Consider the following 25,491-nt stretch of genomic DNA (forward strand, 5'->3'; position numbering starts at 1 on the left):
GAAGCGGATGATCAAAGCAAATCCCAACGTCTCAAGCCGTGATTTGGCTAAAAAGATCGGCATGTCGCAGAGCTACGTCCAGAATGTAAAGAAGAGAGCTGGACTACAAACATACAAGGTACAGAACATCTCAAACCGCGATGAGCGGCTAAAACTCGGACACGAAAGCTCTACGAGAAGATGCTGACAAAATATGGCTGCTGTGTGATGGACGACGAAACGTATATAAAAGCCGATTTTAAGCAAATTCCGGGGTTGGAGTTTTTCACCGGCAAGAGCAAGTTCGATGTGGACGACAAATTTAAGAAGAAGAAAATGTCGAAGTACGCCTCCAAATATCTCATTTGGCAGGCCATCTGCTCTTGCGGACTGAGGAGTGACAAAGGGCACAGTAAATGGCGAGATCTTCAAACCTGAGTGCCTAAGCGCCTTTTGCCGTTCTTGCAGCAGCACGATGAAGCTCCGCTATTTTGGCCAGATTTGGCATCATGCCACTATTCTAAAAGTGGCCTGGAGTGGTATGAGGCCAATTCTGTCCATTTTGTTTCAAAGGACATGAATCCGCCAAACTACCCGGAGCTGCGCCCGGTGGAGCAGTATTGGGCAATAATGAATCGGGAACTTCGGAAGAGCAAGAAGACAGTCAAAGACGAGAAGGACATGTTAAGAAAATGGAAAAAAAATGAGAAACTGGTACCGGATGACACTGTAAAGACTTTGTTGGAGGGCATCAAGCGAAAATGCCTTCAATTTTACACTCAAGGCTCAATCGATTAACTTTTCTTTTGATTTTTAAGTAAATATATGTATAAAACTACCCTAAAATTTTGGTTTGATTCTAAACATTATAAGAAAATTGGCATGACATTTTCGGTGTCGCAATAACTTCGTGTTCGCCCAAAGGTTGCTATTCCGTGATTGATCGAAGTCAGTGAAGATGCACAAAGAATCAGCTAGAAGTTGGGCTGGGATCGGCCATAATCTTTTTAGTGTGAATAATTCAGTGCCTCTATTTTTACAAGGTCAATAACGACGTCCGCCACGTCCTTGCAGTCAGGTGGGATTGGGGAAAGGAAATTAAGAATGTAACTTTTGCTATTTGGAGACCGTGTTTACCTCTGCATCTCCACAAAAGTTACTGGGTACCTTTCATAAGCGGTTAGATCATGATTAACAATTATTTGTATAAATAATATGTTGATATAAACATGCCTATAAATATAATATTTTAAATTGTTATGAAAGCTTTCCAAGTGGAAGAAAATATTGTCGACACTTGAAGTGACGAACCATTGAAAGTTTGTTGAACAAATAGCTAAACGCAACATTCTTACAGCTGTCAGAACGAAAACATGTGTTATCATATTTTACTGAAATGAAAAAAAAAATCAATCAAAACACTCTTATGCCGACACTTACAGTGGATTCTACCCCATTACCCTGAATGCCATCAACCCAAATTCCAACACCTCGAATGCGATTTCCCCGAATTTATAATTGGCATGATGATATTGATGACATTTCCCCATGATATTGGAATTCGGGGTAAAGTCATTCAGGGTGATGGGTTTTGGAATTCGGGGTAGTGGCATTCGGATTAATGGCGTTTAGAATAATGGGGTAGAATCCCAAAGTTTGAACTACAAAAAAGTACAAGAAAAGAGGTGTTTAAAAAATAAAACATAAATAATTTATGAATAAGAGTTTATGCCGACACTCACAGTGACGAACCCTTCATTATTTGATGAAAAATCATATTTACGGCCTACCGTTGTAACGATTAAATGTGCTGGCAGACATATTTTGTAGATTTGAAATAAAAGCATGAAATGAGCCCATCAATTGATCCTTCATCCCCGACTGAGCAGCTACAATTCACTTTTAGTTTCACTTAACCCTCTAATACCCAAATTTTTATTTTCGATTTAAGTATTATTTTTCGTTATCTAAAATCGTTCTAAACACGTTTTGGGCATTTATTTATTTTTATTCGCAAATTTTTAAATTTTGGTTTTTGATTTTTATAATTTTTATTTTTGAACATCCCTAGCTTTTTTCATTTTTTCTTGAAGCCTTTTCTAGTTGTTGATTTTTGGGAATAATACAAATTTAAATTGTTACGGTATTTTTAAAAATACTTAATTTTTAATTTTTTTTCGGAGCGTATTTTATTTTCCGTGTAACTAACGGAAAAACAGGTTTGAAATGATTTTAATACCACCAGGCTCTTCGTTTGTGATAGGTCAATCGTAGAAAAATATAAAAGGTACGATTTTTTATATTACACGTTAAATGAAGCCCAGGCATTTGTAGGTTATATAAGAATGCAATTTTTCAAACAATTTCTAAAAATACAAAAAAGTTTCAAAAGTCATAAAAAACTTTTCTTATATGCGTGTTATGAGTCAAGGTATAAGCCAAAAATAAAATCATTTTGATTTCCGAGCTACGAAAAATTACACAAAATTACAAAGTGTACCCCGTCTAAAGGCGGGGTTGGGTATTAGAGGGTTTACCGCATACAGACTGGTTGAGAAAAAAATCACTCTGTAGACGAGAGAAAAATAACACTTTTGCTATACATGCAAAACATCACATTGATGACACAAAACACGAATGCTTGGGCTTTCACGAAGCAATCCTAGCAAAACGCGAAAACCGAAAAACAAACAAACCTTCACTCCGGCGGTGAAAAACGAAACCGCACTCTTTAAAAGAATTCTGAGCCGTTTTCTTATACAAACTTGGACTTAATTTTCATAACCTATCCTACTTGGGAGAGGTGCTAAAAAGCAAGTATCTTTTTCAAGTTTCCAAAAACATTTTTTTTAATAAACGGAAAAGCAAATTTAGTACTATAACATTTAATTCCGCTAGAGTTTGTATCCTTAAGCGAAGTATGCACTTCAACAGAAAAGTAATCGCCTATCTCGATGTGTGAAAAATTTCTTACAAGAAATGCTCAAGAAAACCATTTTTCTTTGATCGCAGTACGCAGTTGAAAAGAAATGTCAATTCAAATGGAGCTCACTGTAGGAAATTTCTTTACCACTTCTTGAGCAGAAATTTTTACTTTTCTTGAGCGGAACAGCATACTTAGCTTTAGAAAGATACACGTATTTAAACCTCTACTGTAAAGCCGTCTTCAGTGTCGTGTACTAGATTCGACTTGATTTTTTTTATTCACTAAATTTTGTTTAATTTTATGGAAACAGATTTATTTGAAGACTGAGAAAATTTTGGCCCGCCGCCAAATCGTGATGCTGTGATTTGCCCCAAACTTAGAAAAGGTTAACAAATACCTTGCGTTTTTATTTTTTTTTCAAACTTTAAATTTTGCATACTGTATCAATAAAACTACGAAAAGCTTTGCTGCTATATTTCAAGAATACTTTAATAGAACTATGGAATGATAAAAAAGATAATCCTACCAGAACAAGCCATATTTTTAGATTTTTGTCCACCTGATCGCCCACAGTGCGCAAATGAGATGGGAAAATGATGCCCGGATGGATTCGCTGGGAAACGGGGGGAGCAAAAATTGGAAGATCAGCAGCATGCTCGGAAGAATGGGATGAAATGTGAGAAAATAAGCGCTCTAATAAGCACATGGCGCAGAGTCCAACAATGTCGACGAGGCGAGGGAAGGCAATTCCGGCATGCCTTCATACAATGTGGCTTACTAGGATCGGTTATTATCGACGGAATGAGAACCAGATCTCTCGTTTGGAGGGCCGACCGTGGCAAACTAGATTGCGTCGTCGACGACAGGCGAGCTCCACATTTATCACAAACTCATTAAAGTGAGGAAACACCGGTGCTGGATCACACGATCGAACTCGCGGGGAGGAATGTCGACTGGATCACACTACTTTACATAGTAGACCGATTAGAATAAGTAATGAGGGCCATCAGCAGCAAGGTTTGGTTCGAAAAGTAAATTTACGACCGCATCAGTGAGTTTGCATTTGCATTTTAAAAGATTGAGAAATGACAAGTTGTACGATTTCGCGATCGAAATAAACTCTCCAAACAAACGAACCAATCGCAGAGAAATCGAAAGATTTGCATACGCTGACTGACTTGTGCTGGATGCATTCAAGTGTCGTGTCCGCTCCCTACAAGGTGTTCAGGTAAAGCACTGTAGTGGAGCCATACAAGGAACTCACGCAAATTGCCATGTGTATTGAACGGGGAATTTTGCCATCGAAGTGCTACGACGTAAGCAGATCGATACTTTTTTGAGCGTTCTATTCAGTAGGTATGTCATTCCAAATAATTAGTTCACTCCTAAGCTATGCCACATTCAACGCCATTCTACAGGGCTGGTAACAGATCTCTGTGTATTTTAATGCAAGTCTCAACTGTATTTTTAATATTTCGCACCATAATAAGGATGAAAGTGACTTAGAGGCCAGTTTATTTAGAGATCTCAAACTCCTGACGATTTTTTTCTGTAAGAAAAACTATTTTTTCACTATTAGCGCACCGCTAATTGTGAATTCTAAGATCACCATCAGAAAGCAAAAGCTAATAGAGAAAGAATGTAGCTTTATTTTTGGAGGAATTCTTGAAAATATCCCCGATGGAATCTTTGGAGCAATTTCTGTAGTTGTCCTTTGGAAAAAATCCTGGTAGTTCGTAAAAAAAACTCACTGAACCCCTGAAGAAATCTACGGAATAACATTCAAAGCAAACTTTTGTTCATGTTCGTTTCCTTTTTTAGACAAGAGTTCTCTAAAGCTCCTATTTCAAACACACACAGTTGCGACCAGCCCTGCATCCAGCAGCTGAATCTTTTCCAAGAAGCAGCGCCAACTCTAGTCTCTCCAAAGTCCTCAATCAAACGTCATTCGCTGCTTTATTCCCCAAAACCCGACAGGCTCTAATTCAGCCGGCCGATCACGTCCCGACACAATGCCGTCCATTCAATGGAATCGATCACTCGATCAACCCCGGACAATAGCCACCTCAACAGCCTGCCCAGCTAGACATCCACCCAAAGGTTGAACTTTTGCACACGAACCCCATAATCGACACCATTGTTCCGCTGCCGAAGTCCGCCGTGGTCGTCTAGGATAATTTGTACCCCGAGCCTAATCAAATCAATCCTGCCCGATGACGACGACGACGAAGACCCAAGATCTGCGGAGCAAGCTGCAGCTCAAACAATGGGTGAAGATCCGAAGTCCAGAAATCCCGAACGCTGCTGCATGTTATTATCTTAATTAATCGCTTGCGTCCGCCCCCAATTTTGGACGATGAAATCGGACAAATGATCGGTCGGTCGGTCGACCGAAGCCGCCGCCGCCGCCGCCGCCGAGCCAGAACGAAGTAGCTGAATCATTACCCTTTCTTTCGGTGCCTCAGGAATGAATGGGGACTGCCAGAGTTGGTCGGTTGGTCCCGGGACTCGGGATGACTCGGGTCACCTTTGGATGGAGCGGGCAGCGAAACGTAAAATATGAAAAATTGAACTGTAATGCTGGTTAATGAAGCTGGTATTCTGAGCGCAGGATGTTAGGGAACGGTGAGTCAGGCTAATGGCGTGTGCATATTTTACCGATTACGGCGATTGCATAGGTAAGTTCTCCTCTGAGCAACATGCAAATTTTCTTTTAAACCTGGATTTTGAGAAATAAAGCTTAATTGAGGTTCAATTTTTTTAGCAGCAGCAACAGAATCAGATTAATACCAATTGAGAGATGTCAACAGCGAATTAGCACAGAATACACTGTGAGTGTCGCGTGATGCGATTCCATTAAGATAATAGTTTAAGTAAACATATCAATAATTCGTCTCTTCGTGAAGGCAGCTGATTATCTCGGAGAGATACCTGTATTCCGAGCAGCAAGGTTAAAGATTGAGAGACTAGAAACTAGAAAACCGCATGTACGTAATCAAAGTCGTGCTAAAAAAAACTTGACTTCAATCTGTCGTACTAAAAAAAACTTGTAGAGTAAAGTGGGGCAAGAATTTCTTTTCATAATTTCTAACTCAATTCAAAACAAAACTTATGAATGTTATGGTGGTTCGAATGCTACTCAAGACTCAAGTAACACACTTAAATCAGAATGCCGATCTCAGCTGTGCAAATTTCGGTTAAAGTTCGTTTGCTGACATCTCAGCAAAAGTGACGTTTGATGTTAGCGGCACCCACAGGTGCTGCTATGAATATACTTGATTTTTTGCTGACATCTCAGCTAAAACTCAGTTGCTGACCGCTCGGCTGTGCGAATCTCGGCAAAAGAATGAAAATTAGCCGAGCTCAACTGAGTGTGAAGAGGTATCAGGTATCAGAAGGCCGGCTCCAGAGGCACGTTCCCCGCCATTTTGGAGATTTGTGCCATCGCCATATTTGAGCCTATTTCATCATCTACCCGATGGGAGAGGAAAGGGAAGGGAAAGATGGGAGGAAATAGGAGTGGGGTTCCTTGAAGAGGGAAAATCGCATAAGCGAATTGAGAGCATGTAGCTCCATACCACAATGGGTTCGAACAGCGCCCTAAAAAGGACACTGCAAAACGCATGAGCGTAAAGAGAGCCTATAGCTCATTACCCCAGCGGGTTAAGAATAACAGAATGTCCTGAAGATTCAGGTTTCTAAAATCAGTTTCACTTAATAAGTGTTAACCAAGTAATTGGAATCGCAATTACGCGAAGATTGCATAGTTACATATGAGGTGATAAGAAGTTCCATAATCGGAATCACAACTATCACACACAAATGTATCAACACACTGAATATTTGCCATGTAATAGTTGAGTCGGCAGTGACCAGTCAAGGTTGTTACCAAGAGACTGCAATTCTGCTTTGGCAGATTTGTTAAATACTTAGCCACCTTTGGGATGGCTCAGTAATGTACAATTTTGTTTGACGACATGACTCATATTATTCCAATATTGCTAGTGCTGAGTTGGCGCCCAAGAATTTCTGAAGCTTTACCCAGCACTTCGAAATTGGAATACCTGCCTGAGGGCCAATGAAGTCATGCGATGCTAATTCATAAGCCAATTCATTCCCAGTAATGGAAGAATAGCAAGGACCCATATAAGTTTTACAGAGTTCACTGAAGTCAGTTCCTCAAATTGAGTTCGACGTGCGATAACAAGCTTAGACCTTGAGTTGGCCTAAGCAAGAGCTTTAAAAGCAGCCTGACTATCTGACATACTCCTTTACAAATAGCCAGACTCGTCCCGCGAAGGGAGTTGTGAGGAACAAAGTGACAAGCAATTGTGGAATTCACTCGAAGCAAGGACAATTGTGTCCCAATTCACCGGAAGTGGAAACATTCAAATCACTAGGATTTCCAATGGACGGAGAGAATTCATAGAATTTGATCACAACCAATTCCCAGTTTGTGGAGTATATGTTCATATAGAGATGTAGCGATGATCAGATAATGATTCATCATCTGATACATGCCAATTCGTCAACTCGTGACTGATTCTGTTCAAGTAGAGCATTATGTCTAACACTTCTTCTCTAGCAGATACCATGAAGGTTGGGCGATTCCCTAAAATAAGTAATTCAAGATTTGAACTACTTAAGCATTCCATCAGACTGGAGCTTCTCAAATTGATATTTGAGCTACTTCAGATGATGTAATGAGTATCAGCATCACTACCCACAGATCAGCAGAAGGCCTTTTAATAGGCAGTGAACGACAACTCGTTTGAAATCATCCATTGGGGACGGTTCATCATGTGGTAAATACACCACAAAACTAAAGACGTATTTCCTATTGAGGTCATCAGCAGAAACATCAATTGTGGTATAACCTACATCTCTGGTTGTTAACTCAGAAATGAGTGTAGCAACGTCAGCGCTATTTACGAGCACGCATGCACGAGGTATAGCACGCGAGTTTGCCATTTCATGTTTATGAATGTAACAAAAACTGGGTCCACAAGGTTACCTAGATAAAAGTTCACAAAAGTAAGGTTTTTGAGCCATTTGAACTGTACCATTTGCATGTGTCTACAAAGATTGATCGTTGCTGATATTTTATGCTGAAGATTGGTCTAACTAAGCTATCCTAACCGCAGAGGCGTCGCGTGGCCTAATTATCAACCTATGCACTTTTAATTTATGTCGAATTCGTTTTTGAACCTAGGTTGGAACTGGCGCAACCTGTTCTGAACCACAGTTTCAACCCCAACCCGATTCAAGTTCGACCGAAGTACAATTTGCTTGACGTTGGTTTATTTATGTGCTGATACCCGATCCAGTTTCTAAAAACGGAAACAACATTAGTGTCATTTTATATATGTCCAATATTATATATTGGTTTCAAACCTTTTTTTTCTAAGGTAATAAAATGTATAATCAATCTTTACTAACCTTCGTTTTCAAATATAATTTTTCTCTAGTCTTTCAGTTGATTAAAAACATTTATGATTGCAGATGCTATTCGGGTTGTTTAGTTTTATTGTTTCACTTTTTCAATTTTAACGATTAGTCATCATTATGGGGAAATTGTAAAATTGCATATGAAAATAATTCAAATTATGCGGGGCAACAGTTTCGATTTATAAAGCACTGGATTCTAACTAATATTGCAATATAGAGTTAGTGATCATAACCCACATATTTTTACATAGAATTAATACAAGATCGTTCGCTTCGTGTACTTGGTGCACGCATCAAGAAAATTGCTCGCTTTTAAACCACACCACAAGCGTTATACTGACGATGACGGTACGGAGGGTACGACCGCTTTTGAATTCATTTTCTGATTGTCTTCTGATTGAGCATCACAAGTACCACCGCGCTAATATTGTATGCTGGAAGCGAGGTCCTTAACCAGTATTGTACAAAAAAAAAAACGCGCGGGCCCTGAGTCTCAAACTTACAGAAACTTCTTACCGTCAGCCGTCTAAAAAATCACGCCAGTACTCCACACCACAAGCGTGGTGATGTTGAAAGCGCGAAGGAAAAAAGAGAGCAAGCAAAATGGATCTCTCTCGTGGATTGATTTGTCTCTTGTCTCCCCACCGCACGCTCGCACAGATTGATGTGGCAAGACTGTGCACCGGCCAGAGTTGACGCTTTGGCTACTTACACACTGGCATTTGTAGTGCAAAAAACATTATACCACGTATACAGAATTGTGTGTACGACGAAAGTCAACGCGTCTCCCGATGAGAGTGCACACGTTGGGTTTCATTGTCACAGCAGCAACGTGTAGCGTGGAACAAAGTGTTGCGTAGCATGCATCGCACTGAGCGCGTAGGGAAAATTAGGGCACAGATCTTGCGCCTCACCAAACAGCTTTTGCATTTAATTTGAATAGCAAAAATATAACAACAAATATTTTGAAAGGTGAAAATTGCGATGATCAATGATAAAGATAATTGAAATAGGCTAAATTGTATTGAGAGAATTAAAGAATCGTACTTCAATAATAGTAGAAATCGTAGGTTTTTATGATGAACGATTTGCCACCTGTGCAGTGCACATGTTGCACATGTGGACGCGACGCCTCTGCCTAACCGTAGCCACTACCCAAACTAGGCAGGATTAAGCTTTTCGCAATCTCAGAACGAAAAAGACGAGCAGCGAAAAAACCAGATCGGTATCTCTTAAAAGTCGTCAAAGGCGAAAAGCACAGACTACACTGTGTAATACGCATAATGCGAAACCATAGAAGTGAAAATTGAAACTAAATTACAACGTATCAATAATCCCACCCTTATTTAGCCTCAGGATTGAGACTGAAGAAGGGCAGCCGATTATCTCGGAGAAACACAAGGTCACCTGCACTATTGTTCCGGGTAGCACAGGAAGGGCATAATACTGTAGAGGGCGCCCTGGTACTCCACAGGTTCCGTTTGCGGTTAGGTTTTATTTAGACCCCCCTAACCATTCATTCTTAGGCACGGTAAGCTTAAATCCGCATACATTAGGGGTCACCTGTTAGGTGGATTTTTACCACCGGAACAGGTAGTCCGTAGTGTTAATTCTTAGCCAATTGAAACAACCGCTACCGACACTACGCGGCTATCTAGGCTGCTCGGGAAAATGAGGTTAATATTGATGATTAGTCGAGCTCAACTGAGTGTGAAGAGAATTTTACTCCAAATTTCATCAAAATCGATTGAGATTAGGAAAAATTATGACTATTTGTTTTTTTTTCGACTTCAATATTGTAATTTTTGGTCAAAATTTTGTAGCATGGAACGAAATAAAGATAAAATCTTTTTTAATATTTTATGTAAGGGCGATTCTAGGCCTACCATAAGGATGCTTTGAGGTGTATTAGTTTTTGCATAAATGCTTGGAAACAATTCTTGGCTCATAGTGGGGCAAAAGTTCGACCCATGTATAAACTCACGGAAAAATATGCAAATTGCCTATAATCCACATATTATCTTCAAATTTAACAAAAATTGCCTGATCGTGCAAAAAATGTTACCAAAATTTTACATTTTCACTCAGTTTTGCGAAAACTGCTATTTTTGGATATACAATAATGTCCCGATATTGTCATGCTGCATTTAGGGTTGACAAAATTGGGAAAGAGCTGAAAGCGGGATAACATTTTTCGACTGGTTTCAAGTTTTATTTTAACTTAAGGACTTAGTTTTATGATTTTGTTAATATAAACATTGTTTTTTTTTTTACTTCCATTTTATATGTACCGTAATCTAAGGTACACACTAAGCTCTTACGGTGTATTTCACGGTAATCTCAACAGCTGAACAGTTCGGTGAAATTAAACACACACTTAAAAAAAATTACGGATTACGGTGAAATTTCACCGTAATCTCAACAGCTGAACAATCTGTAAAATCATTGATCAACATAATAAAGAAAAACAAGAAAATGGCGCGAACGGGAACCGAACTCCCGACCTTCCGATCAGGAAGCAGGCTTGCTACCACTAAGCCAGCATTCACTGCTTGTTAATGGTGTGCAAAAACAAAAACAAAAGGAAGCTCTTGCCTTCCAGAGCGGCTTTCACACGATTTCACCGAAGTTCGGTGAAAATAATGCTGTTTCCTAACTGTTCGTTAGTATTTCACAGATTTGCAGTAAAATTGTTTGTTTCACGGATTTCACGGATAGAAGATTTCACGGATTTTGTCCGGTAAAATAGTTGATTTCACGGATTTTGTCGGTAAAATAGTAGATTTCACAGGAAAATCTGTATTTTTGTTGTTTACAGTTCAAATTCGGTGATTTATTTCACAGGATACTGTGATTTATTTTAAGTGTGCACCGTAATTTCGTCGGAATTTTACGGATTCCGGTGAATTTTTACCGAATACTGTGAAAATTTACCGTACTCCGTTAATTTATTTTACCGAACCGTTCAGCTGTTGAGATTTCACAGGAATCCGTAAAATAATTTAACTGCGTAACATTGATAAGTTTCTTGGATAATCATTAAGAATTACAAATTTCAAAAAATCGATCTTTCGATGTTTGTTAGGTGTGGCCAAAGTCATATTTGACTTTATGCACCCAATATTGCCAATATAGACGTGTTTAGTCTAATTAAAATAAATATAAATTTTAGGCTGACAAAATCGGGAACAAAGGATGCTAAAATCGGGGGTAGATAAAATCGGGGGTAGACAAAATTGGGGGCTGACAAAATCGGGTCATTACTGTTTAACAAATAACCCAATTTTTAGCAATTTTTTAATGAAAATTTAGTGTGTATTTTTCGGCAAACGTAAGTTTACGGCTGGTAGAAAGTATGCCTGTAATGAAAGTATCAAAATTTTGTGTTGTTGCCAGCGAACTTTTGCCCACACTAGATTCGAACTCTTGCCCCACCGGTGGGGCAAAAGTTCGTTTAAGACAATCAATTTTGAAACTGTTATAACTAAAAGTGGGTAAATATTTTGACATTTATGTTGAAGGTTTACTCTATGGTATTTATTTTGTTTCAACTGCTATTGTTTGTCTGGAAACAAAGATGATACCACTAAGGTCGAACTTTTGCCCCACCTTACTCTACGCATCAATGTGTGCGTGATGTACGGCGTAGAAAACGATTCCTTCGATTGTGGTTTGCACAGTGAGCCGTCATGAATTTGTTTGGTCAAGAGTAATTGTGTATATATGTTTGGGCTGCATATAAGGGATTCAATTTTAAAGGAGATCCATATATTTCATCATCCTGAAGGAATGTAGGAAGTAGCTCACAGAGAGTTTGCTGAAGAACTTTTGATGAATCTGGGCCAGAAAACCATCAAGCATCGTGCTTTGAATATATAATCAGCTTCATTTGGAACCTGAGCAAAAACAATCAATGTAGTTAGTATCTTTGAAAAATACTATTAAAAATTCGTCAAGGATCTCCAACGCCAATTCATTGGAAATTTTCACCAACTGATTTGGAGAAGAGATTCACAATTGAGATATATTTTTAGAATTTCAAGTATTTGAGAATCCATAGAAATGAATATCTAAAAATTTTCTAGGATCACAGTGATCCAAATCCTGTTCTTGGCACTTTTGATTCACTTTGGCAGGGGTTTTAAAGCTACTGAGCTCATATTTGGATTAAATATGCTTCTGATTGCAAAGTTTCAGACAATTTAGCCGAAAATAACCCCTCAAAGTGAATCATGGAAGTGTCCAAGTAGTTCTTCACCCTATCAAAAGAGATTAAGAGTTGCAATCAATATATGAATCTAAACATCTTGTATTAAATTGGTGCAGGATTTCGGAGGACATTCCAAAAAAATAATCGCAACCTCTGGTCATCAGCAATATTTCGCTATAACATTAAACGGGAATCTCATCATTAAGACCATTGTAGTATAATTAATGTTGGGAAGATTTTGTAAAAGAGGTCATTTAGACAAATACCATCTTAAATCACGGCAAGTGTCCGTAACCAGAAAAAAAAGAATCTTGGTTTCAGAATCTGATGCAGTGCAGTGCAGTAGCAAAGTGTTTTAATTATGATTGAATAAAAGATCAGAAGATAAAATAAATTTCAACAAACATTGATATTTCAATCATTTAAATCAGAAAACATGTAGTTCTGGAAGCTAAAAGATTTTTTATTTCCAACCGGTTTGCCTCTCAATGATGCGTCATAGATCGTACATCGTAGATAGTAAAAACATACATTTGTATACCCGGTAGTCATTGCAATCAACACAAAACAGCTAAAACATTAAATTGGGCATGGAATATAAGAATCCAACTGACATTTGTCATCACCTGTGTATAATTAATGTACCTTGAGCCATTCAATCGATTTGACGTCTTAACACGATGAAGGCAAAACAGGGTGATTCGCTATTGTTGAACGGCTAAAAATCTATTCTGTTGTTGAACATTCCGTGTATTCCTTATGGCGCGTTCAACAGTTCGCAAGCAGTTTAGCCGTTCAACATTTGGTGAATTACCGAAAGTATAAAACTTTTCATGATCTCGACTAGCTCCTTTCCTGCCGTCACGCTAATGCCCTCAGAAGCTGTTGACAGGATAGACGAGTGCATCGATGAACTCGGAGTTCACTAATTTAACGTTTGAGCCGTTGCCAAATTCACTCGTTGTCATGGTCACGCAAATAGCACGACACCGCTCGAACGTCAACGAGTGAACTCGTGCATTGATCCATGGATCAATAGATCCGCACTCACCGTTATGGGATTTGAAATTGTGACAGCATTGCTGTTCTGCCAAACACACAAAACGACTTAAATCAGTTGATTCTGAAGCTGTTTGACAGTTTTCCTATGGAAATGACAGGCCCGTGTATGCATCGCTCTTTGGAAGATGTAAACAAATGCATACACGGAGTTGGAGTCACATGGAAAGGCATATGGACCGATGAACGAGTTGACTATTTGACGTTTGAGCGGTGCAGTGTTATTTACTTGACCATTGGGCATAAATTTGCTGATGGAAAATACTCCCATTTGATAAACCTAATCTAATCTTTGTTAATATTTTCTACCATAACTTTTAAGTAGTGTTGGTGACAAACACGCGAGAGCTTTCAAAGCGTGAGTCAAACGAACATGCGTTATGTTTGTTTTGAACTTTTTCTTGTGGAGTAATGTAATCCTCTTGAAATTATTTCGGTAAAAATGGTTTTGCGTAGAGAAAAAAAATGAAATATTTGCCTCTTTAAATTAGGGATGGTACACAAATTATGTCACGCTAAATTTCAACTTTTTTGCCCCCCCCCCTTGTCACGTTTTTTGTATGGGTCCTCCGAAATTTTTGTAAGGCTTGTCACGCTTGGCGTGACCTCCTCCCCCCCTCGGAGCGTGACGTAATTTGTGCATGACCCCTTATTGCTTATGTGATATAAGGTTGTTGTCTGCTGTTTATTAGTTTGAAATGTAGCTCAATGATCTACTATAATGAAACCAAATACATTTCAAGCAATGTTGCCAAATACATTTCAAGCAAAATCGGCCCTGCTGGTCTGTTGCCAAATCATTCCATTTTTCTTCCTAATCTAATCTAATCTAATCTAATTTAATTATCTATAATAATCGCTAATCTCTCATATAAAGGATCCCTAATTTAAAACAAATGAATGTTGTGAGATCGTAATAACATCAAATCAACAGCTCTTTTGCTCATTCTACTGTAAAAATAAAAGATCATTGAATCTCTTCATTGAGTTCATAAAAAAAATATGAGTTAGGAGATCTCATATTGCATTTTGTATGTACTTACTTTTTGGCACTGTCGAGAAAGAACTCGAACTCCTTTCCCATTTTGCAGCAGAGCGCTTTCCTAAAGTGTCCTTGCGAACAGTTGGTGTTGACCATGTGACCATCTGGAAAAATAAGGAAAAAACGACAATCAGAGGGGGAAATATGTAAGAATGGATGCATAGTTTTTTGCTCCGATTCAATTTTTTTTCCTGAAAATTGAATCCGATCCGACCGAAAATCCGGGGAAACGCGACGGAATCGAGCTAATCAAAATGTTCAAAATATTTTCATATCGAGCTGGACTGGTGAATGTTCCGGTGTCTGAGGAGAACAACGAGAGTGAATTGGAAGAAAAAAGATGCGCCGAAAGAGGGCGACGGTTAATTAGCGACGACGACGGCGTGTAGTAAAAGCTGTGAATTCGATGAGTGGGCACCAGACCAGAGGTCAGTTTGAGGGAGTGAAGAAGGTACGTCGTAGAACGACAAAGCGTAGTTTATTCGGTAAATTATTCCGACATTTATGGCGCTTTTTGGGGCTTGTTCCTTTGATTTGGGAATTGGGATCAGTAGCAACAGCAGCAGCAACAGTAGAACGTCGAGCTTCGAGGTCAGATTTTCAATTAGGGGGAAGACATGCAATAAACGGTCATCATTAGAGTTATGGTTTTTATAACGTCGTAGGCGAATGGTAGATAGATGGTATTAGAGGGAAAATGGTAAATGAATTGCAGTGCTTGAATCAATGTTTATGACAATATTGAAGAGAGAAGGAAGTATAATAGATATTCCCTGTCTAACCTTACCTTTATGTTGTCGTTTGCTGTTCAAGATATTAGTTATTACTAAAAACGTATTCTTCAATTCAAGCGTGAGCTAGAATTAGAGCGAATGTAACAATCATGATCAATTCGACATAATCGATGCTCTCTTCTGTGAATAAAGGTGACAAGATGCAAGTTTCTTAAAACTTTTTCACTTCAGGCGCGAAGCATCTTGAGGTGCAAACATGCCAACAAACTTGCATCTTGTAACCTTCATTCACAAAAGAGAGGATAGATGAAGAGTGATCGATAATGTTACATTTGTCCTTATTCTAGCGCATTAGATTTTGTCGCTTGACAGTTGATCGACGCATCATATCGTTTAACTGTCAAACGACATAAGCGAGGATTCAACTCCTTCAAAAAGAATAATCAATATTATATACAGCGGGGATTCGCTAGTTGGAACACGACTGCCTTGCATCTAGCGAATCCGACCCGTTAGTTGGAATGACTGACAGCTGGTGAAAATGCTCCACACTAACGCATCAGCAGTGCAAAATTTGCTCGTCACAAACGCACATATACATACGCATTTGTTCTATATATGGAGACTTCTATGCGATGGTATCAGAAGGCCGGCTCCAAAGGCACGTTCCCCAATATACCTTCAATAACGAAGTTCGTTCGAAATTCGCCCTTCAAACTATGTAAACCATCAAGTCACCATTGAGTTATTAAATCTCAATTAAATTAATAGTCATCGTCCACCCCTCCTTCACGCTTCGGTCCACGACTAATATTTTACGAGCTGCTCGTGCTCGTGTTTGTTTTGCGACGAAGGTCGCCGGCCACGTCCAGGCAAGCTCCGTCGATAAACATATTTCTTCGCCAAACGACAAGCACTGACGCCCACTCCTGCGCGCTGCATGTATTTTGCATAATGAAACAAGCTCGAAATTTGATTTCGCGCATGTTTTCTGTTTTCGACGAGGAGAAACGATTTCGTCACCGTCGTCTGACTGTTGCTTTGCGCCTAACAGTCGGTGACGAACTTTTGACCGGTGAAGAACCGCCACGAAAGAAGCAAATCGAATAGCCAAGTGCCAATTAACACCCAGTTTTTGGCAAATGTTCGATGTGTGTCCGATGGGTATATCTGATTACCATAAAACAAAGCACATTGGATAGAGCATCGGTCAAAGCCGCGGAATGTTCCCATCGATTCCGTCCCACGGTGTCCGGCTTCTCATGCGTGAATGTGTGTTTTATGGCGTTCCGAATTTATGCGAGTGTGAATCTTCGAGCTCATCCTCTAGTCATAGACAAACAGACGCAACACTTCTAACAACTTTCTTTATAATTCATCTAGTATTTCCACAATCAGGATCTGGCAGTCATGCAGCACGAAATGAAGATGGCGCTAGTGTGAAACGTCAAACATGAAGGAAAACGATCTGCGCGCCTCTGGTTGCGAAGCATGGAACTAACAAAATTTGAAAAGATAGTTCGAAGCATGACCGATAGTAATTTAATTAGTGTTAGGTCTGTTTGTCTGTGCTCTAAATCTCTTGCGGTTACCCAAAGCTAGATAAGCGAAAAATGTCGCCTTCAGGCTCCGGATCCGATCGAGGCTGAGTGATTCCAGGAACCTTTAAATTAGAAAAAAATCAAAATAATTGATAGTGACAGCAACAAAAAAGCTTTTCTGCGTACCCACTTTCCGTCCTTATTCACGTCAGCTGAGTCAATCGAATAAATTGTCACCCTATTAGTTGGTAACCCAAGCGCCGTGGATCGATCGTTTATCGATCACTTCTGGTGGCCTTTTGTTGTTTTACGACAACGGCAGACCACGCAAAAGCCGAAAAAAAGAGTCAATAATGGCGACCGGCAGCGACAAATTATTAATCTATTCCGCGCGATCGCTATTCATTAATTTTTTACGACATTTTAAATAATAAACGACATTATGGTATTCATCGCAGCAACGGTGTTTATCGAGATTTAATGGGCGCTGGGTTGCAGCTTGAATTGGAAATTAGAGACAAAATAAGTCTTTGTTGTTTTAATTATTGCCTATAGATTACTTCAAATTGACTTTTTTGTATAGATTTTCGATAAAAATGACGAAAATTGACATTTAAACGATACATTTCTATCGTTTGTTACAGTGATGTCGGAAAACGAACAACTTGAGGTTGGTTTTCCATAATCTATCATTAAAACGATCAAATTTTATCGTTTTCATGTCAAATATTATCGGTTGATTGATTTCTTTCGTGTTATTCTTTGAAACAATGATGATCAAATGATCAGTGATCAGTGATCAATTTCTCTGTTGGGATTGTGGCGCAAATTACGAAGAAAGGCAATGAGAACTCAAGTTCTAGTGCTAAAACAAAAATAACAGTCGATAAGTATGTCTGGCAAAGTTATCAGCGAAAAAGAAAATCGATGATCATGAAATCGATAACTGCAGATACGCCCTTATGATACGCAAGATTTGAACTGTTTTGAGAAATAGATTAAAATATTGAGAATACTTTTGAAACGAACAGCTACCCCACTAGGAAAGCATTCCAGTTATCCAAGAGAGCAGCCCAATTTCAGCCTACAGCCCCTCTTGATTGCGTTTTATGGTGGAATTTTACGCTTCCGCGCTTAACTCGATCGCGGCTCTAGCTAGGCGACGTCATATTCCAAGCCGCGAACCGCAGTAGAAAATGGATCGCGCAAATGTTTGAAATAGCTCCGGCTAGGACCCCGACTGTGTCCAAGGGGGACCCAAGAGGCATGATTTACGACTGCCATCGTATCGGTTGGCTGGTTATTTTCCTTCTTCTTCTGGAATTGTGTTCCAGGGCGTTATTTGTTCCGAATGTAAACAATGTTACGACCTGCGAGATGCGTTCGGGATGAACGGTAAAAAGTGACATTTATGGGATGGTTTCCGTTCGTGTGCACGGGGCCGCTGATTATAAAGCGGCCAAAGCCGTGGGGGCAATTATGAAATGTTTATGTAAGTCGCCTAATTGCAGATAGGCCTTTTTCTTTCGAGTTCCGTTAGACTAATGAGGAGTGATCTACGATCTTTTTAAATGTCTCTTTCACAAAAACGATCAAAACTTATCGTTTTACTGTCAAAGATCAGTATTTCGTTAAAAAGACTGCATACCTCCAACATCTTCACTGCAGTTATGACTTTGACTCATATTTGCTTAATCAGGCAGAGCGACGAGTTTCTAAAAAGATTTCCAGACAGGATTCTGTAAAGAACCCAAGACGGTATTCAGAAGAAAATCCAATCCAAACGAAAAATCCTAGACGGGATTCTGAGAAAAACTCCAACGAGATTTTTAGATAATGCTGAACGAGATTCTGATAGAATCCAAAACTGGATTCAGGAAGAGTTCCAGGCGGGATTCTCTGAGAATTCCTGATAGAATCAGGAAAGAATCGCAGACGTGATTCTGAGAGAATCCCAGACCGGATTCTAAGACAATCTCAGACGGGATTCTCAGAGAATCTCAGGCGTGATTTTTTAGAGAATCCCAGACAGGTTTCTGAAGAGAATCCCGGACGGGATTTTGCGAGAATCTTAGACGGGATGCTGAGAGAATCCCAGACGATAATCTGATGAAAATCCAGATGGAATCCTGAGAGAATCCCAGACCGAATAGTAAGAGAATCCCAAACAGGTGTTCGAGAGAATCCCAGACGGGATTTTGAGAGAATCTCAGACGGGATTCTGAGAGAATCTCAGATGGGATCCTGAGAGAATCTCAGACTGGATTCTGAGAGAATCCTACACGGTATTTTGAAAGAATCCCAGACGAGATTCTGAGAGAAGCCCAGACGAGATTCTGAGGAAATTCCAGATGGGATTCTGATAGAATCCCACATGGGATTCGGAGAAAATTCCACATGAAATTTTGAGAAGATCCCAGACGGGATTTTGAGATAATCCCAAACGGTTTTCTGAGAGAATCCAGAACGGGATTCTAAAGAGAATCCCAGATGGGATTCTCAGAGAATCCCACATGAGATTCTGAGAGAATCTCAGACGGAATTCTGAGAGAATCACAGATGGGATTCTGAGAGAATCTCATACGAGATTCTGAGAGAAATCCGAACGGGATTCTGAGAAAATCCCAGACGGGATTCTGAGAGAATCCCAGACGGGATTCTGAGAGAATCCCAGACGGAATTCTGAGAGAATCCCAGACGGGGTCTGAGGGAAACCCATACGGGATTTTGAGAGTTGCCAGACCGGATTCTAAAAGAATCCCAGACCGGATGCTAAGAGAATCCCAAACAGGATTTCAAGAGAATCCCAGACGGGATTTTGAAAGAATATCAGACGGGATTTTGAGAGAATCTCAGATGGGATCCTGAGAGAATCTCAGACTGGATTCTGAGAGAATCCCACATGGGATTCTGAGAAAGTTCCACATAAAATTTTGAGAGGATCCCAGACGGGATTCTGAGATAATCCTAAATGATTTTCTGAGAGAATCCAGAACGGGATTCTAGTGAGAATCCCAGATGGGATTCTAAGAGAATCCCACATGAGATTCCGAGAGTATCTCAGACGGGATTCTGAGAGAATCTCAGGATTCTGAGAGAATCACAAGCGGGATTCTGAGAGAGTCACAAGCGAGATTCTGGGAGAAGCATGAGCGGGATTCTGAGAGAGTCACGAGTGGGATTCAGAAAGAATCACGAGATGGACTCTGAAAGAATTACGAGCGGGATTCTGAGAAATTCGCGAGCCTGAGAGAATCCCAGGCGGGATTCTAGAGAGAATCACGAGCGAGATTCTGAGGAAAACACCAGCGGAATTCTTAGAGGATCCCGAGCGAGGTTATGAGAATATCCCGAGCGTGATTATTAGGGAATCCCGAGCGGGGTTATGAGAGAATTCCGATTGGGATTGTGAGAGAATCACGAGCGGGATTCTGAGAGAATCACGAGCGCAATTCTGAGAGAATATCGAGCGGAATTCTGAGAGAATCACGAGCAGAATTTTGAGAGAATCCCTAGCGAGTTGGAATCTCAACTCTGAAAAAATCCCAGACAGAATTCTGAGGAAATCCCAGACGGGATTCTGAGAGAACCCTGAGCGGGATTCTAAGAGAATCCCAGACAGGTTTCTGAGCGAATCCCGATCTGGATTCCGAGAGAATCACTAGCGGGATTCTGCGAGAATCACGTGTGGGATTCTCTCAGAATAACGCTCAGGACTCTCTCAGAATCCCGTCTGGGATTTCCTCAGAATTCTGTCTGGGATTTTTTCAGAGTTGAGATTCCAACTCGCTAGGGAAAAATTCTAAGCGGGATTCTGAGAGAATCTTAGATGGAATTTTGAGAGAATCTCAGACGGGATTTTGGGAGAATCCCAGATGGGATTTTGAAAGAATTTTAGCCGAAAATTCGTAGAACACTAGGTGATTAATTTGTATCATAGAAGTTTCATGAAGATTTTCGTAGCTGCTGGCTATCACATTTAGCTAAGTTCTCTGATATCTTCAATCTCGATCCCACAAATTTCACCCAAAAATCCCACGCTTTCCCACTAACGACCCGAGTGATGTGCTTCATCAAAACCAATTAAGCACCCGAGAGGATCCCCGAAAGTCAACAACGGTAGCCGCACAGCAGAGTCCCTTTCTCGCTACTCCGAAACGCTACGCGAAACCTCCTCAACTTCCAATCTAAATATATTTCAGCTTGTTAGCGAATTCTGATCCCGAATACCTCCTAATGATGTGAAATTCCTCAAATGGTCAATGTTTTTGTTGCGTTATTTTTTGCATTTCGAAAGACCCGAAAAATTTCCCAAAACCTGTTCCTACGCGCGCGGCAGAATAATCGAAAAGAATCGCGTTCGCTTTTTTCGATCGAGCTCTTGTTGTCCTGCCGTCAACAGTCCCCGGGGTTATTTATTTCCGTGTTATTCCGCCAAACGAACTCCTCTTGGGTAGGGGAAGAAGATGCGCGACTTCGAAGACTTCCAACGTATTCAACGTCAACGCCGGGATTAGGATCGTAAAAATGTCAACTCGGAGCTCCAGAAATTTGATTATTGTTCGGAATCGGTTGTTCGCTCGCGCGGTTTCTTGGTGATTGATGATCAAGCCGTGGAAGGGGTTTCTGTCAGCAATTTGGACAATTTTATAATGACGGCTGGGGAGGTTGCCAGTGTGGGCACTGAATACGTCACTAATGAGGTGATTTTTTGTGAGGAGATTTTTGCAGTCGGCAAAAATCTAAAGTCAACAGATTTCGAATGACATGAAGAGGTGGAACATGCAACATTTAAATCTGACGCAATATCAGGAATATTATCAAAAACGACCAATAGTTTCGATAACAGATTTCGCCAATAAATATATGTAGCACCTTTCGTCTGCCGACGATATTTGGAAGAAGTTAGCATAGACGGCTTCAAAGGCAGGTGTGAGAAAGCCATAAACTTTCCGATCGAGGGGATGGGACCGATTTGATTTAGTCCATAAATTATACCGCTGTCAAAGTTTTTCGCCAAGATCGTTGTTGCCATAATGTAGTCAATTTATTCGAAACGTTATTTTAAATAGTTTTTGGGTGTGATTCCGAGCAGAACATTTAAATCGCGCTACATTTTATTTGTGGCAAGAAATTTATTCACAATTTACCGTTTCTTAAATTGGTTCAGGCAAACACAATGTTGCCGTTCCGAAAAAAGGTGTATTATGTCTCTTCTAAGAGCATCAAAGTACAAAAGCGCGATAGCCCGAAGGCTAAAATTTACGAACTACTAAACGCACCCCGCGGTCCAATGCAAGATCGAACCGATCGTAAATTTTCAATTAAATTTTATTGGTTTTGTGCAACCTAGACCAAAAAAAAACGCGATGACTACGTATCCGACTACAGCCGAAATAGTAAGCTTCCAAATGGTTCTTCCCATACAACATTTTAATGTGCACCCAGGAAGAACCATCCCAATGAAAAAAAAACACACTATGAAACAGCGGAGAACCTCACAAATAAACAGAAAATCCAATCGAAACTTCTAGTTTTATGGACCTCTCCATAATAGATATCAATCACCCAATCGCTCCGGGACAAAGTTACGACTTTGGCGCTCCCGAAGACGAAGCACACAGACGAAAAATCGGACTGCGCCGGAGTGAGCCATCATAAAACGAACTTCTTTTCGGAAATGGGAAGGTTCGTCACTTCGTGAGAGAGACTTGCTTTTCGTTGACATCTGCTTTCTTGTACACATGTCATTAAATTCGAATAAAAATCACTGTTTGTGGTACAGAGGTACCAGTGCTACCGCGCGGACACAGTTTGTTGTCGTTGTGTGGGACGTTTTTTTTGTGGTCGAGTTGATTAATGATCGACTCAGGGAAGTTTTGATAGATTGGAAGAACGTTTCACGAAGCACAGCACAGTGTTTGTTTTATTCCGGGAAATTTCAATAGACTGGTGTGTGATAGATTTTAGAGGACGTACTTAAATTTTATCTTAAATCGATAGAAGGAGGTCCGGAGGTTCCGTGAACTATCGCTTAAGGTTCGTCAAAGTGTTCAAATGGAGGTCCATCAATCGGTAGTTTATGGCTTGCGGAGAAAAAGATTGATATCTTTTTTGGACGAACTTAACTGCGCCCATCAAGTACTAAACGCACCTCACTTGTCGTGTCGTTCTTCTTCTTCCCGGCGTTACGATCCCAACTGAATCTTCTTATGAGCACTTTCAAAGATATTAACTAAGAGCTTTCTTTGCCAATTGACGTTGATAGTCTATGTCCTGAAAGTCGAGAAAATGTCCAACCAGAAAAAAATCCTCGACTGGTGGGATTCGAACCCACAACCCTTGGCTTGGTCTTGTTGAATAGCGGCGCGTTTCCGCTACGGCTATCTGGCTATCCCTACGAGCCATTTAAGTATTCCAGTCGAATTGCTGAATGGCTACCGCCGACGGCCAGAATGACGCTCTTCCCCAATCCATCTAAAAAGCCATAAAAATCCGATCGTTCTTCTCTAGTAACCACCATTCCAGAGTACACGCACAGCACTTCTATCGTCATCGACGAGTGATTAATTCTTTCTCGGAAGAAATCATCTGCCGCATTAGAGCTGACAGTTCTCTCTAGGCGCGGTCCCCAAAGACCGTGGGACCGAAGTTTCTACGAAACTTTCCTTAATCGATCGATGGTACAAAAACCCTACAATCCCAGAATCCTCCCGATCAATACTTACTCGTCAGCTTCTGGTAGTGCTGGTCGTCGGTGTCGGTGAAGAACCACGTCTGGAAAAAAGCAAGAAACAAGACAAGACATTAAAACTCCATTCGCCGAGGCAATAAAAACTTAATCAGCTTAATCATTCTAATTAAAAAATCGATTTCCCCTTTGGTCGGCGACGAATTCCCCCATCGACTGACGGATCGATCGGCCGGCGACTGATCCCGATCTGTCAACTTCATCGTCGATCGAGGGGACCTGATGAGAAGAAAATTGCACTGAAGGGGGACATCATCATTATTCGCAGCGTCCAACAACAGCTGGGATTCGATCCAAATATGGCACGACAGTCATTGGCGACAACGATCACAATCGATCGATCGACCAAGGAGACGTTGTGGTCAATTTCTTAAAAGGGAAAACTTGTTCGGCGGCAGCGATTCAACCACTTTTTCACTCTCTTGCGACTTGGAGGTGATCGATTTCGATAAGGATTTACAAATATCGAGAGTTTTGATCGATCATTTTAAGCGAAAATTCGTTCTATTCTATATGATTCTGAAGATGATCGACTTTTTCAAACCCACTTATCTTTAACTACTAAACGCACTACATGCTTAGAATCAGTTACGCAGCGCTCGTTTAAGTTTTACGCAATTATCGGAAAACCTTTGGTCTTTTTACGCAATTTTGCGTAAAAATACAACATATTTTTCGACCATTGCATCAAATTTAGTCATGCACTGTGTAACTGATTGCAAGCGTGTGAATGATGAGTGCGTTGAGTCGTTCATGATTGATCGACTAAATAAAAGTTACACTTGTAACATCCCTAAGTCCCGACAAGAGTAAATCATCGTCACGTTGTGCCGCGGTCCGGTCTCTTCAATGGCCACGCCATTGGCGGGAAGAACCGGTCAATGTCAATTCCGTCCGTCGTCGGTGTCGGAACGAAACACAGTGGGACGGAATCAAAAAAAGTGGGACATGTGGGTTTGTGCCAAAACTATCGGTTTTAGCGTTTTGGTGTCTTCTGCAATGTTTCTTCTTTTTAAAAGTACTTTATTATAGAAATAAAAAAAAATCGTTTTCAATTGTATACACTGAGAAAAAAAATTAACTTTTTTATTTTTTCTCAAAATTGAAAACTACCTAAGGAAGTATTGTAGGTAACGTCATTTGAAGAAACTTTGTCGAAGACGAAAAAATTCTAGCTCTCATACTTACTAAGTTATATGGTAAAAATGATGTTAACCCCCTTAAAAATGATTTTTTTACAATATCTTTTTTATATGATTTTTTAATTTTTACAATGTTCTACAATGTTGTAGATACTCCAAAAATACACATTTTTGCTGAAGAGACTAAAGCGCTATCTCTTATTTTGAAAGAGCTATGAACTATTTCTTCTTTTTTATACGTCACCTTTAAGGGTTAACAGCTTGCAAAGTTGCAGGTAGTAGCAGTTAATTTTGACGTTATACTGTTCAGTAACTTACACACTTTCAAAACATATATGAACCAGAGCGGGATCCAATGGGATCAATAATGTTTTTTAAGTTTAACGATCTTGATGTTATAACATAATATTGCAGTTTTCAACAATTATGATGGACATATTATGCTTCTGAATAATTTTATATTGCTTTTGAGGTTCATATGTATTGCAAAACAATAGTAAGCAATTGGTTTCAATATTGGAGTACCTTTTTTAACTCATGTTAGAATATTGATTTATTTTCGGAGATGTTTCCTTCATCCAAATTTAGTTCATATTTGTTCAACAAATTCATCGAATTCTAATATTTTCTTCTGCTGGAGTTATAATTAAAGCTCATTT

General features: G+C 39.9%; 1 protein-coding gene across 1 annotated transcript in view; it reads right to left on the reverse strand.

Annotated features, from left to right (window-relative positions):
* The window catches only part of LOC5574115 (fringe glycosyltransferase), a 407,849-nt gene that overhangs the window by 245,346 nt on the left and 137,012 nt on the right, over nucleotides 1-25,491 (reverse strand). The window contains exons 3-4 of the mRNA XM_021840394.1: nucleotides 23,668-23,716; nucleotides 14,666-14,768 (exon numbers count right to left, since the gene is read on the reverse strand). Of these exons, the coding sequence (XP_021696086.1) occupies nucleotides 14,666-14,768; nucleotides 23,668-23,716 (152 nt within the window). The remainder of the gene's footprint in view (nucleotides 1-14,665; nucleotides 14,769-23,667; nucleotides 23,717-25,491) is intronic.

Source organism: Aedes aegypti, chromosome 2 (genome assembly GCF_002204515.2).
Source record: "Aedes aegypti strain LVP_AGWG chromosome 2, AaegL5.0 Primary Assembly, whole genome shotgun sequence".
In the NCBI taxonomy this organism is placed as follows: Eukaryota; Metazoa; Arthropoda; class Insecta; order Diptera; family Culicidae; genus Aedes; species Aedes aegypti.